The sequence below is a fragment of the Danio rerio genome, chromosome 8, assembly GCF_049306965.1.
Source record: "Danio rerio strain Tuebingen ecotype United States chromosome 8, GRCz12tu, whole genome shotgun sequence".
Classification (NCBI taxonomy): Eukaryota; Metazoa; Chordata; class Actinopteri; order Cypriniformes; family Danionidae; genus Danio; species Danio rerio.
In genome coordinates, this window is record NC_133183.1 from 77501 (window position 1) to 92500 (window position 15000).

The 15000-nt window shown below is 49.5% G+C and overlaps 2 protein-coding genes across 3 annotated transcripts in view; both read right to left on the reverse strand.

Moving 5' to 3' along the window:
• The window catches only part of trim36 (tripartite motif containing 36), a 16294-nt gene extending 9757 nt beyond the window's left edge, over window positions 1-6537 (reverse strand). The window contains 4 exon segments of one of the 2 annotated variants that reach the window (NM_001362441.1): window positions 858-1004; window positions 2189-2532; window positions 4790-5021; window positions 6341-6537. In NM_001362441.1, the coding sequence (NP_001349370.1) occupies window positions 858-1004; window positions 2189-2532; window positions 4790-5021; window positions 6341-6400 (783 nt within the window). In that variant the 5' untranslated portion in view covers window positions 6401-6537. 2 annotated transcript variants of the gene reach the window in all.
• A 1202-nt stretch (window positions 6538-7739) lies between these two features.
• The window catches only part of pggt1b (protein geranylgeranyltransferase type I, beta subunit), an 11397-nt gene continuing 4136 nt past the window's right edge, over window positions 7740-15000 (reverse strand). Inside the window, 8 exon segments of the mRNA NM_001030255.2 lie at window positions 7740-8462; window positions 9025-9133; window positions 9548-9732; window positions 9831-9876; window positions 13295-13427; window positions 13492-13643; window positions 14244-14311; window positions 14642-14760. Coding sequence (NP_001025426.1) covers window positions 8314-8462; window positions 9025-9133; window positions 9548-9732; window positions 9831-9876; window positions 13295-13427; window positions 13492-13643; window positions 14244-14311; window positions 14642-14760 — 961 coding nt within the window. The 3' untranslated portion in view covers window positions 7740-8313.

Sequence of the window (15000 nt, forward strand, 5' to 3'; positions counted from 1 at the left end):
ACTGTAAACACTGACAGAATCATACAGGCCAATACCATCACCAACAGACGATAACCATGAGCAGTGTGTGTGTGTGTGTGTGTGTGTGTGTGTGCACTCATATGATTACTGCTGTTCTGATGCTCTTAATGAGATGCATGAATGCACATCTCTAACTATTCTCCCTAATGAGATGCACATCTGTAATTCTCTGAATGAGATGCTCGAACACACATCTGTAACCATTTCCATCTCGGCTAGCAGATGCAGACTCACTGCTCTCAGCTAAACATCACACGCATGCACGCACGCACACACACACACACACACACACACACACACACAGAGGAGGTATCAACGATGATAATAATAATACATAATTAATACTATTACAATTAGTACAATATAGTAATAACATAAAAAAAATCCTGTGATAGAGAAAACCTTGCTATGTCAAGGTTACAAACAAACAACAGCAAACAAATATCTGAACGCACGGCTGCAGAGAGGATAATGATCTGGTTATTTTAATCGTGCAGTATCTGTTGTAGATGGAGATGCTGACTGTAATCAATCTAATCAAACAGTCCATTCAGCAACCGCAGTCAGTTCTCTAGCACACACACACACACACACACACACACACACACACACACACACACACACACACACACACACACACACACACACACACACACACACACACACACACACACACACACACACAGACAGACAAATACTATATATATATATATATATATATATATATATATATATATATATATATATATATATATATATATATATATATATAGTTACTGACGGACTCTGTGTGTTTCTGCTGTAAGTAAATGTGTGTGTGATTCGGGTCGCCACACCTTCAGGATCTTGTACGCGCTGCTCATGGAGGTCACCCTGTGGTTGGCATGAGACCCGCCCAGCTTGCAGAGGTGGCAGACGGGCCGCCGGCAGACCTCACAGTACATGTTCACCTTCTCCATCTCATGCTCCGGACACATCAGAACCTGCACAGAACCAGAGTTACTATGGACTGCCGTGTGAATGACGAGGGTTACTATGGGCCGCAGTGTGGATGACGAGGGTTACTATGGGCCGCAGTGTGGATGACGAGGGTTATTATGGGCCACAGTGTGAATGACGAGGGTTACTATGGGCTGCAGCGAGAATGACGAGGGTTACTATGGGCCGCAGCGTGAATGACGAGGGTTACTATGGGCCGCAGCGTGAATGACGAGGGTTACTATGGGCCGCAGCGTGAATGGCGAGGGTTACTATGGGCCGCAGCGTGAATGACGAGGGTTATTATGGGCCGCAGCGTGAATGACGAGGGTTACTATGGGGCGCAGTGTGAATGACGAGGGTTACTATGGGCCGCAGTGTGAATGACGAGGGTTACTATGGGCCGCAGTGTGAATGACGAGGGTTACTATGGGCCGCAGTGTGAATGACGAGGGTTACTATGGGCCGCAGTGTGAATGACGAGGGTTACTATTGGCTGCGCCACAGTGTGAATGACGAGGGTTACTATGGGCTGCACCGTGAATGACGAGGGTTACTATGGGCTGCACCGTGAATGACGAGGGTTACTATGGGCTGCACCGTGAATGACGAGGGTTACTATGGGCTGCAACGTGAATGACGAGGATTACTATGGGCTGCACCGTGAATGACGAGGGTTACTATGGGCCGCAGCGTGAATGACGAGGGTTACTATGGGCCGCAGCGTGAATGACGAAGGTTACTATGGGCCGCAGTGTGAATGACGAGGGTTACTATGGGCCGCATTGACGAGGGTTATTATGGGCCGCAGTGTGAATGACGAGGGTTACTATGGTCCGCAGTGTGAATGACGAGGGTTACTATGGGCCGCAGTGTGAATGACGAGGGCTACTATGGGCCAAAGTGTGAATGACGAGGGTTACTATGGGCTGCACCGTGAATGACGAGGGTTACTATGGGCCGCACCGTGAATGAAGAGGGTTACTATGGGCTGCACCGTGAATGACGAGGGTTACTATGGGCTGCACCGTGAATGACGAGGGTTACTATGGGCCGCACCGTGAATGACGAGGGTTACTATGGGCCGCACCGTGAATGAAGAGGGTTACTATGGGCCGCAGTGTGAATGACGAGGGTTACTATGGGCTGCACCGTGAATGACGATGATTACTATAGGCTGTCTCCTCACCTTGGGCCTGAAGTTGGTGGTGGGTCCCACATACTCATGCTGGGCGCGGGGCGTCCCCCAGGGGTGGTGCAGTTTGAAGCACTCGTTGCAGAAACTGGCCTTGCAGTCCATGCAGCTCTTGGTGGCCTCCTGCGGTGGCGGCTTACACACTCCACACATGATGGCCACGGCGGCGCGTGCCGCCTGACGGTAGCGCTCCACGATGCTCTCCAGAGTGAAGTTCCGGAACAGCATGCTGATGCCGCGCTCACCGAGGTCGATGTCGTGCTGGCAGCCCGGGCACGGGAAAGAGGTGACACGGGGAGTCACAGAGGAGCGTCGCCATCCCGGAGAGCAGATGGAGCCTGACACACACACACACACAAAATCAGAACACAGCTGCAGGTAAAATATGCACACACACACAGGCTCTTATACAGACATGCGTGCGCACACACACACACACACACACACACGCACTCAGTCACACACATGAACAACACCCATACACACACTATAGATTTTTTGAGTTTGACATAGCTTCTCTGGCTAGACACACAGCGCGCACACGCACACACACGCACAAGAACACGCACACACACACAGCAGCGGTTCATTGAGGCGTGGGGTGAAGCTCAGTGTTAGTAAAGCTGCGGTGCGTCACTCCTGCTCCTGTCGTGCCAAACTGCAGAGGTGATTCATCAAACACTGCTCTGTGATTGGTCAAACACACAGCCCCACCTCAGAGCCGTCTGATTGGCTGAGTCAGAGGGTGACATTTATCATGAAGGAGCGGCAGCGGTTTAGGAGCAAATTAGTGACTTAATTAACCAAATTAACCACAACTTCACACACACACACACACACACACACACAATAATTATTTTAAATCCAGGTCCTAAATCACGCAGCTTCTACATCAGGAACACCCTAACAGCGACCCTCATCTCCTGAGAGCGTGTGTGTGTGTGTGTGTGTGTGTGTGTGTGTGTGTGTGTGTAGCAGACGACTGACTTCCAGGTGGGAAACAGCAGGTGAAGATGCTCTGCTAATGAGATCATGAGAACACTTCACACCCTGTAACCCAGCACTGCATCAGCCCTCTGTTCAGGCCTAATGCTGGACATCTCCAGAGTCTGGAAATTTCACACACACACACACACACGCACACGCACGCACACACATGCACACACTGGGACACATGAGAGACGGAAAAAGCACAGAGCAGACACAAACACACACATACGTGCAGCACAGATGGAGCAGCGCATGCCTGGCGTTTGGGTCAGGTTGGGCATGGGTGTGTGTGTATGTGTAAGTAAAGTGTGTACTGTGTGTGTACTCTCTGTGTGTGTGTGTGTGTGTGTGTGTGTGTGTGTGTAGTGCTGCATGCTGAGAGCTGAAGCAGCCGCAACCAGACAGAGGAGAGAAAACACCGGCCGATCCGGACCCGACACATGGCAGGACTCTGACAGGATGCTCACGGGGCGCTCGCGGACGGAGCAGCGGCTGCAGAAACATCCAGAGCTGAACCACCACTGGACCAATCCAGCTCCACAAGAGCACATCAGCACAGGCGGAGGAGAGCACCGAGCCTCAGGGGTGATGATGAAGATGATGAAGGCCAGATCTGGGATCTTCGTGTGTGTGTGTGTGTATGGGCTGTTGTGTTTATTATGTGTGTGAGAATCATCAACAGCTCACAGCACTACAGTCTGGAGCTCCACTGCAGACCACACACACACCACAGACGAATGTGCACCAGTCAGGGGGTTTATCCTTCAGCCTGTGTGTGTGTGTGTGTGTGTGTGTGTGTGTGTGTGTACTGAGCACCACAGCGCCCCCATTCAGCATCGGTCAGTACTGCAGGCTCCGGCTGTGTTCAGAGTCAAGAAGAATCTGCAAACTTCCACAAGCAAAGAGCACAGCACACAGGCTAACACACACACACACACACACACACACACACACACACACACACACACACACAACGGCTAATGCCACCAGACCCACATCTACCTCTCCCTCCAAATGACCTCCTCAGCGCGGCTGCAGCGACACAGAAGACAAGCATGAGGAAACAGAAGTGCAGTGAACACACACACAACCACACACACCTGCAGTCCAGGCTAGCGCAGGAGCACTGAAACACAAACTAGCTTTATGAGGACAGACCCACAGCTCCTGCACACCGGCTGATCAGCACACTGACCATCAGCAGCGGCTCACACACACACACACACTAAACCGAGTGTGTGTGTGTGTGTGTGTGTGTGTGTGTGTGTGTGTGTGTGTGTGTAGTGGATAATGCCACACTCGTGTTCTGGAGTATTTCTGCTCTTCTACTGGCAGAGGGATTGTGCTGCTTCACGCTGCGCAGACTCTGAACATCAGCGACCTGCAGCCGGTGTGCACGAGCCTCAAGGAGCCCCAATGACACACACACACACACACACACATACACACACACACAGGGTTGATAAACAAGACAAACACCATAAACAACTCTTGAGGACTCCTGAGCACACACACACACCTCACCTGAGCGTGCACACACACACACACACCTCACCTGAGCGTGCACACACACACCTCACCTGAGCGTGCACACACACTCCTCACCTGAGCGCACCAGCTTGTCCAGGCCGGGCGAGGGCACTCTGGAGCGTGGGCTGCCCGGGTTGGAGCTCTCGGAGCCGGCGTCGGTGCTGAAGGAGTCCTCATGGTTGGGGAACAGCAGCTCCTTGACGCAGCGGTGGCAGATGCTGTGCTGACAGGGCAGGATGAGCGGGTGTGTGAACAGCTCCTTACAGATGGGGCAGATCAGCTCACGCTCAATACTCTTCATCGGCACCTGCGCATGCACACACAAACACACACACACACAAACACACACACACACACACACACACACACACACACACACACACACAGACAGAGAGAGAGAGAGAGAGAGAGGAAGGGAAATCAAACACAACTATGAGTCCCTGCCGAACAGTAAGAACCTGCCCATCTTACTGTGTGTGTGTGTGTGTGTGTGTGTGTGTGTGTGTGTGTGTGTGTGTGTTAGCAGCTCAGGTTCTGTACTCCTGCCACCGCCTGAGGAACCAACAATGATCCTCTCCACTGTATCCAACACACAACTGGAAGTGTTGACTTGTGGACTGACTGTTCATCACCTGTACCCTGCAGTATTGCTCACCTTTACTCTACTCTTACCGTCTTTCTCTCCGCGTTTCTCGGTATTTTACACGGTCTGCTCTGCTCGGGCCAATACAGCGCCTACATGTGAATGAGAGATGCACAGATACACACATGCACTGAGGTCGAGTGTGTGTGTGTGTGTGATTATCACACACACGTGCAGAGAAGACACACACGGAGACAGACAGACGATACACACACTCAGTCAGTAATGGATCCGTGCCTGATCAGCTGATCTCCGCCGTTTGGGGAAGTGTCCTCTTTCCTCCATTGTTCACTTCGCCTTTTTCCTAAGTGCACTTGTTCGCCGCTGTGATGAAGTTGGCCGTGTGTGTGTGTGTGTGTGTGTGTGTGTGTGTGTGTGTGTGTGTGAGGCCTATAAACTGCACATTTCTGAAATACGGTAACGTTAACAGAGCAAACACGGTAAACAGCGGCTTTACCGGCGGGATGAGGATTGAGGAGAACCGGTGCGGACTCGGGAACTTACTATGAGTGAGCTCCGCCTGGACATGATGGCAGATTCAGCACAGACTCCGCCGTTCTCCGGTCAGCTTCACGGTAAACTTCTGAGGAAAAGTGTCGGTAAACTCCCGCCTCTCGAGCGATAACTTCGACAATGAACCGGGCGGCGCGAGTGACCGCCGTTAATGCGCGCACCCGGCGGCCGAGGGGCGGGGCCAGAGCCCGTGACTATAGCAACCCTGCAGCGAAACTATTTAGTATTTAAATAAGGGGCGGGGTCCGAGACGGGCACATTAATGCACGACGCGATTATTTCCACGTCGGCGGTTAAACGCGCGCTTTATTACAATCAGAATGAAGCGTCCGAGGGCGGAGGAGTGACGTCACGGGGACGCGCGGATCCGTCATTGTGTCTGACACCGAGCATCTGCAGAGAAACCGATCTGATCATCAATGATCGATCAGCTGGATCATCACAGCACTGACACTGACACTGACACTGACCTCTCCTCTGTCGAGGCGCTCCACGAGACTGGCGAACTCCGACATCTCCGAGTCCGACATGCTGGAGCTGAGGATGATGGAGATGGAGATGAAGATGGAGATGATAAAGATGATGATGAAGAAGATGAAGATGACCGCGGCGTGTGTGTGTTCTCCTCCTCTGACCCTCCGCTCCTCCACAGCAGCTCCTTCATTCACTCCCGGACACAACAGACTCCGCCCACTGCCGCTCGGTGGGCGTGGCTCCGGTGACTGACGGCTCTTTGTGTAGATCTGACAGCTCATTAAAGTTTGATCATCATGAGCTGGAGGCGCGCGCGCGCGAGTGTGTGTGTGAAGGGGAATAATAATAATAATAATAACAGTAATACTGTAGATCAGTGGTTCTTAAACTGTAGTACGCGGGCTGCCTTCTAGTGGTACGCAGAGTAATCCAACATGTCATATGTACATGCAACATATGTTTAAACATGTATTAAAAATGATTCATATACGAATATGAGGACATAAAGCCTATATTTATGAGGTCCATCTCCAGGTGTTGATGAATAGCACACTTCAGGTTAACATTTAAGCACAGGAGATTTTTAAACTTTTTAAGAACAGTAGTCTACCATCTAATGACCTTTAGGAGCACATTTCAATTTAAACGTGGACATTTTACACATTTTAGCACAGCAGTGTTCATGTTCAAACCGTTTATCAGGTTTAAAGTGGCCGATAATAATAATATTCTTTATCCTGTAATGAATCTTGCACATTATTGAACTGCAGAGCTGTGGCTGCTGTATCGGCCTGTTACACTGCAGCAGTTCAGCAGCCACAGCTCATTATGCTGGAACCGGGAGGGACAGTCTGTTTCTGAGGGGAGCGTCATCAATAAAGTTGGAGAAGCGCTGCTGTAGATGACGGAGACTCCTGCTGCAGCTCAGGGCCAGTTCCTCTGACAGACACGCTTCACCAGCACGAACACACACACACACACACACACACACACACACACACACACACACACACACACACACACACAAACACACACACACACACAAACACACAAACACACACACACACACACACACACACACACACACACACACACACACATCACTCTTATATCCATTACTGTGAACAAGACACACAGTACTTACAAACAAGTGTATGTGTGTGTGTGTGTGTGTGAAAGGTTGAGTGTTTGTGGGATTGAGTTTGTGTGTGTGTGTGAAAGATTGAGTGTTTGTGAGATTGTGTGTGTGTGTGTGAGTGTGTGTGAAAGATTGAGTGTTGTGAGATTGTGTGTGTGTGTGTGTGTGTGTGAGGGGTAAATCAGCACAGTAAATGAGAGCACTGCGGTGTTTTGCAGCAGGATGAGCTGGAGTAAATCAGAAACTCAGGCTGGAAACTCACTCTGCTTTATTAGCTGCTATTACACACACACACACACACACACACACACACACACACACACACACACACGGCTCCAGCATAGTCTCACTCCTCACACATGATGACAGCTGAGCCGTGTCGCCGTCACCGCTGCGCTTCACGTTATAGTACAAATACATCCATTATCTGATCCTCGACACACACTCGCATGTCTTCAGTGTAGATGTGGTGTATGTGTGTGTGTGTGTGTGTGTTCATTATATCTGCATCTGCAAGAGATCTGAGGCACATGAAGAGGACACTGCAGGAACACACACTCAACAGGACAGAAACACTCCGCGGCCGCGCCTGTGTGTGTGTGTGTGTGTGTGTGTACAGTAGAGCACAGCTATAGAGTGCAGACGCTGCGCTGGACTGTAGGTGGCGTCGGCGTGTGCGTCTGTAAGGCAGAGTCCAGCACTGATGATGATGATGATGATGATGAAGCTGATCCTGCAGTGGCGGAGGGCGCTGGCGTGATCAATAATTCATCATGCTGGGTGTGTGTGTGACTGTGAGGTATCAGAGCTGGACAGCGCAGGGGTCAGGGGTCACGTGCGGCTCCGCCTCCAGCACTCGTGCAGCCGCCGCAGACTGTCGGACGCCCGCAGGCTGATGTTGAGCGCCGCGTGCACCGGCTGCAGACCCGCTTCACCCATCAGGGACAGACCACAGATGCCGAAGTAGGTGTGGAGAGGGTCTACACACACACACACACACACACACACACACAGGTCAGTAAAACACCACTGCGCCTTTAACAGCTCATTAATTATTCACGCTGACCTCATTACAACCCTGTGATGTCATCAGTCTCTCTCCACCTCCAGAAGGTGTGTGTGCACAAAATCAGCTGCTTTGTGTGTGTGTGTGTGTGTGCTCCATTATTGATGTGTTTGAGCATTAGCCCTCCTGCACGGTTCTGATCAGCTAATATCTGTGTTATCCTCCAGTCATGAGTGCGTGTCGGGTTACTGCTCTCACACAGGTCGTGTCGGTGTCCTGCGCTCATATTTAGTCTCTTTATGCGTGTGCGTAACTCAATATTCCCCCGTTCACGTCTGCAGAGCGGGATAAAGCCCAGCGGATGCGGAAATAAGGTCAGCGTGATTATCAGTCATGGAGAGAGAATGGAAAACATCAGAGCCTCAGTAACTGGAGACACACACACACACACACACACACACACACACACACAGCTCTACAGGATCGGCTTTCTCTGCGGTTTCGGCTGACGATAAACAGAACCGCTGTAATCTCACCTGGGTGACTGTCGGGCCATTTAGCGAAGCCGCCCACCAGCCGGTCCTGAGTGGACAGAATATAGTTCCGGTTCTTCTCAAAGTTTGTGTACTGGAACACATCCAACAGCTGTGGAGACAGAGAACACACACACACACACATCAGTTTATTTGCGCTGCAGTAATCTGTGTAGTCGGTTATTAACAGTAGAGCACTCGTTTACTGCTCTGTAATATAGCCTCCATTATTGACCTTATTTGGGATGGTTGTGAATATTAATGAGCTCTGCTCTGATGCAGCTCTCACACACTCAGTAAGCTGCTTTGCTGCAGAGTTCAATCATACTGACACTGAACTGGACACACAGACACAGACAAACACACACGCGCACACACACACACACACACACACACACACACACACACACACACACACACACACACAAACACACACAAACACACACACAAACACACACAAACACACACAAACTCACACACACTTACACACACACACACACACAAACAAACAAACTCACACACACACCTGCAGCGTGGCCCCGACCCAGAAGGAGTAGCAGGTGTCCACAGGTTTGTTGGGTCGTCCCTGGAAGCCGTTCTGCTGTCGGAGCACACACCAGCGGCGCAGACGACCCAGCTCACGCTCGCTGAACACCTCCTGCAGCTTTCCCATCATGCACAGCGACGCCACGGCACAGAAGGTGGAGCCACCTGAGAACACACACACATTGTACCCCTAAAAACACTCACGGTGTGTGTGTGTGTGTGTGTGTGTGTGTGTGTGTAATACAGTAGAGTGTCAGACTCACCGTGAGACTCCAGGCCGGCGCCCTGCCCGATGCCGAAGTCAAACGACTGAAGAAGAAGAAGAGCAGCAGTCAGTGAACACACACACACACACACACCTGGACCTCTGACCCCAGCATTAGTCAGAGCAGCTCCAACATTTCTCTGATGATCTCTGTTTTTGGTGGAGGATTTCAGGATCTCTTGATTACTCAGAGAATAGAGAGTAATGTGGTGAAGCTCCAGCGTGCGCTCGCAGTAGACTGATCTCAGTGTGCAGTCTGTGGTTTTACGAGACGTCGTATACGCAGCGCAGCTGAGAGCTGAGCATCCCACATCCACACTCCAGCTACAGCATCAGTCCAGCACGTGTGTGAGTGAGAGTCTCTGATGGACACATGACTGCAGCGGCGCCGCTATATACACTGGATATACTACACTAATGTTTCCTTGCTCTCTGTGTGTTGGCAGTGTGCATGACTGATGTGTGCTGGGTTAATCAGCTCCTCCATTAAACAGCGGGGGCTTCAGTGATCTCATGGTCAATCCGGTTCTGCTGTCGACTCTTCCCACGGCCTGCTCCTCAGCTGGTAATCTCCTCTGGTGTAATCTGGACGGTTCAGATCTGCTTCATAAGTGGTTTAGACCAAAATAAAGCAGCTCTGCTGTTATGATGTGTGTTATTGTGTCTGACTGCACAGCTAACAGAGGAATCTACCCAATACAGTCAATAAGTGCTGTATAGACGCCGCTACACCACCCAAACTGAGTGACGGCTTCAGGCATGCAGTTCACCATCAACACAGATGTGCTCCTCCTCATCTAAATCTCAGTGTATTCACAGATCACCGTCTGTTAGCACAAGCGCTAAACGCCGCCTGCCTTTCACAGCTAAAGCCGATATATCCCGAGAACCAATCAGAAGCGTGAATCGAGTCATGTGTGTTCAGTGTAGCAGCGCGCTGATGAGCCGTCACCGTGACCCTTACGTCACCATGGAGATCAGAGACGCCTGCGTGACCTCTGACCCCGGCTGACCCTCTGTGCTGAAGGTCAAAGGTGATCAGGTGATCATCGGCACCGCTAACATGAGAATCTAAAGCCCGCGTCCCAAATCGCATACTTGTGCACTATTCTACGCCATTAGCCGCGTTTCCACTATCGCGCCTAAAGCGAGCGAGCCAGGGGGTGCCAAGGCCAGTGGGGTTTCCACTGTCACTTCCGGGGCCTAATCGGGCCAAAGCGGGGCTTTCTCGGGGCCAGCAGCCGGCCTTTTTCGGCCCGCCGAATACCTTGGGCCAAGGAGTGCCAGCTGGGGCTTCGGGGCGGAGTGAAAGGAGAGGCGGGCAGTTTTCTGATCGCACATGAGTACATGCGCCAAACAAATAAAGAAATAAGGGAAAGAAAACATCTAGCCTTATAGTCTGGGGTCTTTTTGCGTATGATCACCCTTATGTTTCCCTTTTAAATGTAAGGCTGCTGCATAAAATAATAAAGTAGTTTTAATTTATAGTGACGTTCTTTGCTGCGTCCTCCTTTATGTTTCAATAACGCATAATAATCATTACACCATATTAAAAACACATCAGACAGTAAAGGTTTTCGAGAGTTTTTGTCAAGTTTAAAATGTTTGTTTGTTTGTGCATGTTTAGATGCCTGTATGTGTGTGTGAGACCGGGAAAAAGCGCTCCTTCACAGCTCTGTTATGCCGCGAGCGGCTTTTTTCTTTCTTTATTTTGGAGATAATACACATATAAATACAACAGAAAGACATAAACTTAACAAATTACGCGCCCACTTTCGTAGACTTTAAACAATATAGTGTCATATCCTGATAAAATAGCCTAAGCTATATTGAAATATAATTTAAAGAATTACAAATATCGGATATATATAAAATCACATTAAATAAATAAAGCAATATAAAATAAACAAAAGCTAGCTGTAACAATGCAGGTAGCCTATATACAATCCATAAATCAAACCGTTTTAAACCCACATATAGCCTAACTTTCATTTTGCAAAGACCTGTCTGAAAAAAAAAAAGATTTTTGATATTTTTTAAAAACAATAAACACCGGAGAAGGTTTGAAATATTTATATAAAGTAAATATTTATATAAGTAAATATTTATAAAGTATTTGGATACGATGATATTAATCAAATCGCGCAAACAGAGCATTATTTGGGTGAGTGAAAGCAGAATCTCCTATACCTTTTTTTCTGTCACTCAGTCCTGCGCAGCACTCGCTGCTTTAAACGCATCGGGGGAAAGTCCAAACACAAAATGTGTTCTATATCCTCAAACAACTGTTTATGTTTTTATATGACGTGGTTAAATTTATAAATGAAACTTTAAATGAAGAGCTTTAGTGAATAGCTGCCGAGCGCAACAAATATGGCTATATTTTATTAGGCTACTCGCTCTTGTGCTGAAAACTTAACACGACTTCTATCAACACGAGGATGTTAAAAAATACATGCCATATCGAGTTATAAAGGAGAATTTCTGTGGCTTTATATTATGGATGTGTGCGCTCTCTGTGTTGGGTCCCTGCGTTAGTGGCGAGAGCACTCCATGCACAATGCAGTCGGTCGGCGAGTAAACAAATGTAATGAATGGAAATACACAGGTCTGTGCATATAGACATATAATGTACTGCTGTACAGTAACGTGTCGTTTGTTTGTTTCGGTTGTCTTCATTTTAATGGTTTCGTTTCGTGATGATTCCATGGTGTGCTTTATCTGCCTCATTCCCACTGAAGTGGGCGGGTTGTGTGACGTTTGATTCGGGGACGTTCTGGGGGCGGTGTTTGCGTGACGCGCTGTGAGCTTTAGCCCGCCAGTGGAAACGCGACATGATTTCAGCCTCATTTCTCAACCTCCCGGGCTATTGGCCCGGCCCGGCCCGATTAAAGCCCTGGCTCGCACTGGCCCGATAGTGGAAATGCGGCTATTGTGTAGTATAATAGTGTGAGTAGTGTGTTCACACTGAAAACTCTAACAATGATAAGAGCACTTCAGTTACCCGGGTGCTGCACTCATTCAGCTGCTAAAGTGAAGTGTGTAATGTTGGACACTACACACACTCAGCGGCCGCAGGTTTGCTCACGTAGCGGAAGGGGCGGAGCTATCGGGCGAACATGCGAATAACTGTATTGATTTTGGATGGTGACAGCAGAATTCCCCTGCGAGAGTGATTATAGCGCCTCCCGATGGTGAATGCGGCTATACTCACGGCAGGTGTTATCTGATAATTCAGTCGTTTATTTCACTGATTTGGAGACTGTCAGGGGAACAGGTTGATGTCCGCTTATTAAAAATACATTAGTGCTCCATTTGGGACGCTGCTGCATGCATGTACTGTACTGCTGAGTGTGTAAGTGCAGAAGTACATAGTGCATAAGTGCATGAGTGTGCCATTTGAGACGCAGCTTAAGAGTCGAGTAAACAGGAAGTGACTGAGCTGAACAGGAAGTGTCTCACTGTGCTCCTGCGGATGTAGTCGATGGTCTTCTGCCGGTCCATCCCGCTCCAGTCGTCCAGCATGAAGCAGATGCAGGCTGCGCAGTAGACGAAGCGCATGTCGTTCTCGCTGCCCTCGGGCACGGCGTAGAAGCTGCAGAGCAGAAGCAGAGTGAGCGCGGGCATGCGGCGGGGGAGAGCAGTCATGCAGACGTTACCTGCCGTCCTCCAGCTGCAGCGCACGCAGCCCCGACACACACGCGGCCCGATCCACACGGCCCAGATCATCACCCAAGATCAGCAGACACGCCAGCCCGGTGTAGGTCATGGTCACGTGCCCACTGTCATAGGGGTGAGGAGCCCCGGGGCCCTGCGGAGATCAGGAGCACAGCTGGGTGACACACACACACACACACACACACACACACCAGCACTGTATATCCTGCACATGAGTGACGGCAGAGCTGCAGACTCCGGGATCTCCTCACCTCATCACTAACCGTCTCATCACTAGAGCCCGGCGGCATCTGCAGGCATTTCTGCTGCTTTATTAATAATCTACTGCTGCGGGATGATTTTGGGATTGTCGTAACTAAATCCTCAATATATGAAATAATTAGTAATACCTTCTTAACTTGAGTTTAATTTTTAAACTGCACATCCAATTACATCCACTTTATTTGATAAACAAAGCAAGTGATCAGTATCAGACAGAATATGACTCTATAACCTGCACTGTCAATAATCATGTTAATATTATAATAAGTGTATAATCCAGCAATGATACATGCTGATAACCAGACAGAGGGAAGAACTGTCACACTCTGTGTGTGTGTGTGTGTGTGTGTGTCCTCTACTGTCTGATATTGTGTGTGTGTGTGTGTGTGTCCTCTACTGTTTGATATTGTGTGTGTGTGTGCGCCCTCTGCCGTATGCTAGTGGTTCTGCAGCACACACAGATTCTCCGCACCTTAGACGAGCTGTAGGGAACACCAATGTGGGAAGATCCTCTGAAGCCACAGCGCTGGAGATTCGACTCTGAGGATGGAGAGAACACACACACACACACACACACACACACACACACACACACACACACACACACACACACACACACACACACACACACACACACAAGAAATGAATAAAGAAAATGTGTGCACACACATAACAAAAAGAAAACACAAACACACACACACACACACAATGAAGAGAACACACACACACGATGAATAGAAAACACACACATGCACATACTGAAAAGAACACATACATACACACACACACACACACACACACACACACACACTCATGATAAAGAAGGGAGACAGACACACACATGCACGCACGCGGTGTGTGTGGACTCACGGTCAGCGGTGGGCAGGATCTGCAGAGAGTAAATCCACTCGATCAGACTGTGTCTGTCCACAACATCCAGAGCGCCCAGAACATCCAGACCCGACAGAGAGAAGAAGGCTATCGTCAGCCTGTGGAGGACACACACACACACACACAGAGAGACAGACAGACGGACAGACATCGGTGAGTGTGTCAGCATGTGTGTGAGTGAGAGTGTAAGGCCCAATCCCAGTTCTGTTGTTGTACCGTTCCCCTTCAAACCCGAGTGTGCAGAGGAAGGGCTTGAAAATGTTCCCCTGAGCATTGGGCCAGCACTACAGCACCTGCACACGTCATCACACGTCATCATCTCCTGCTTCATACGAGAT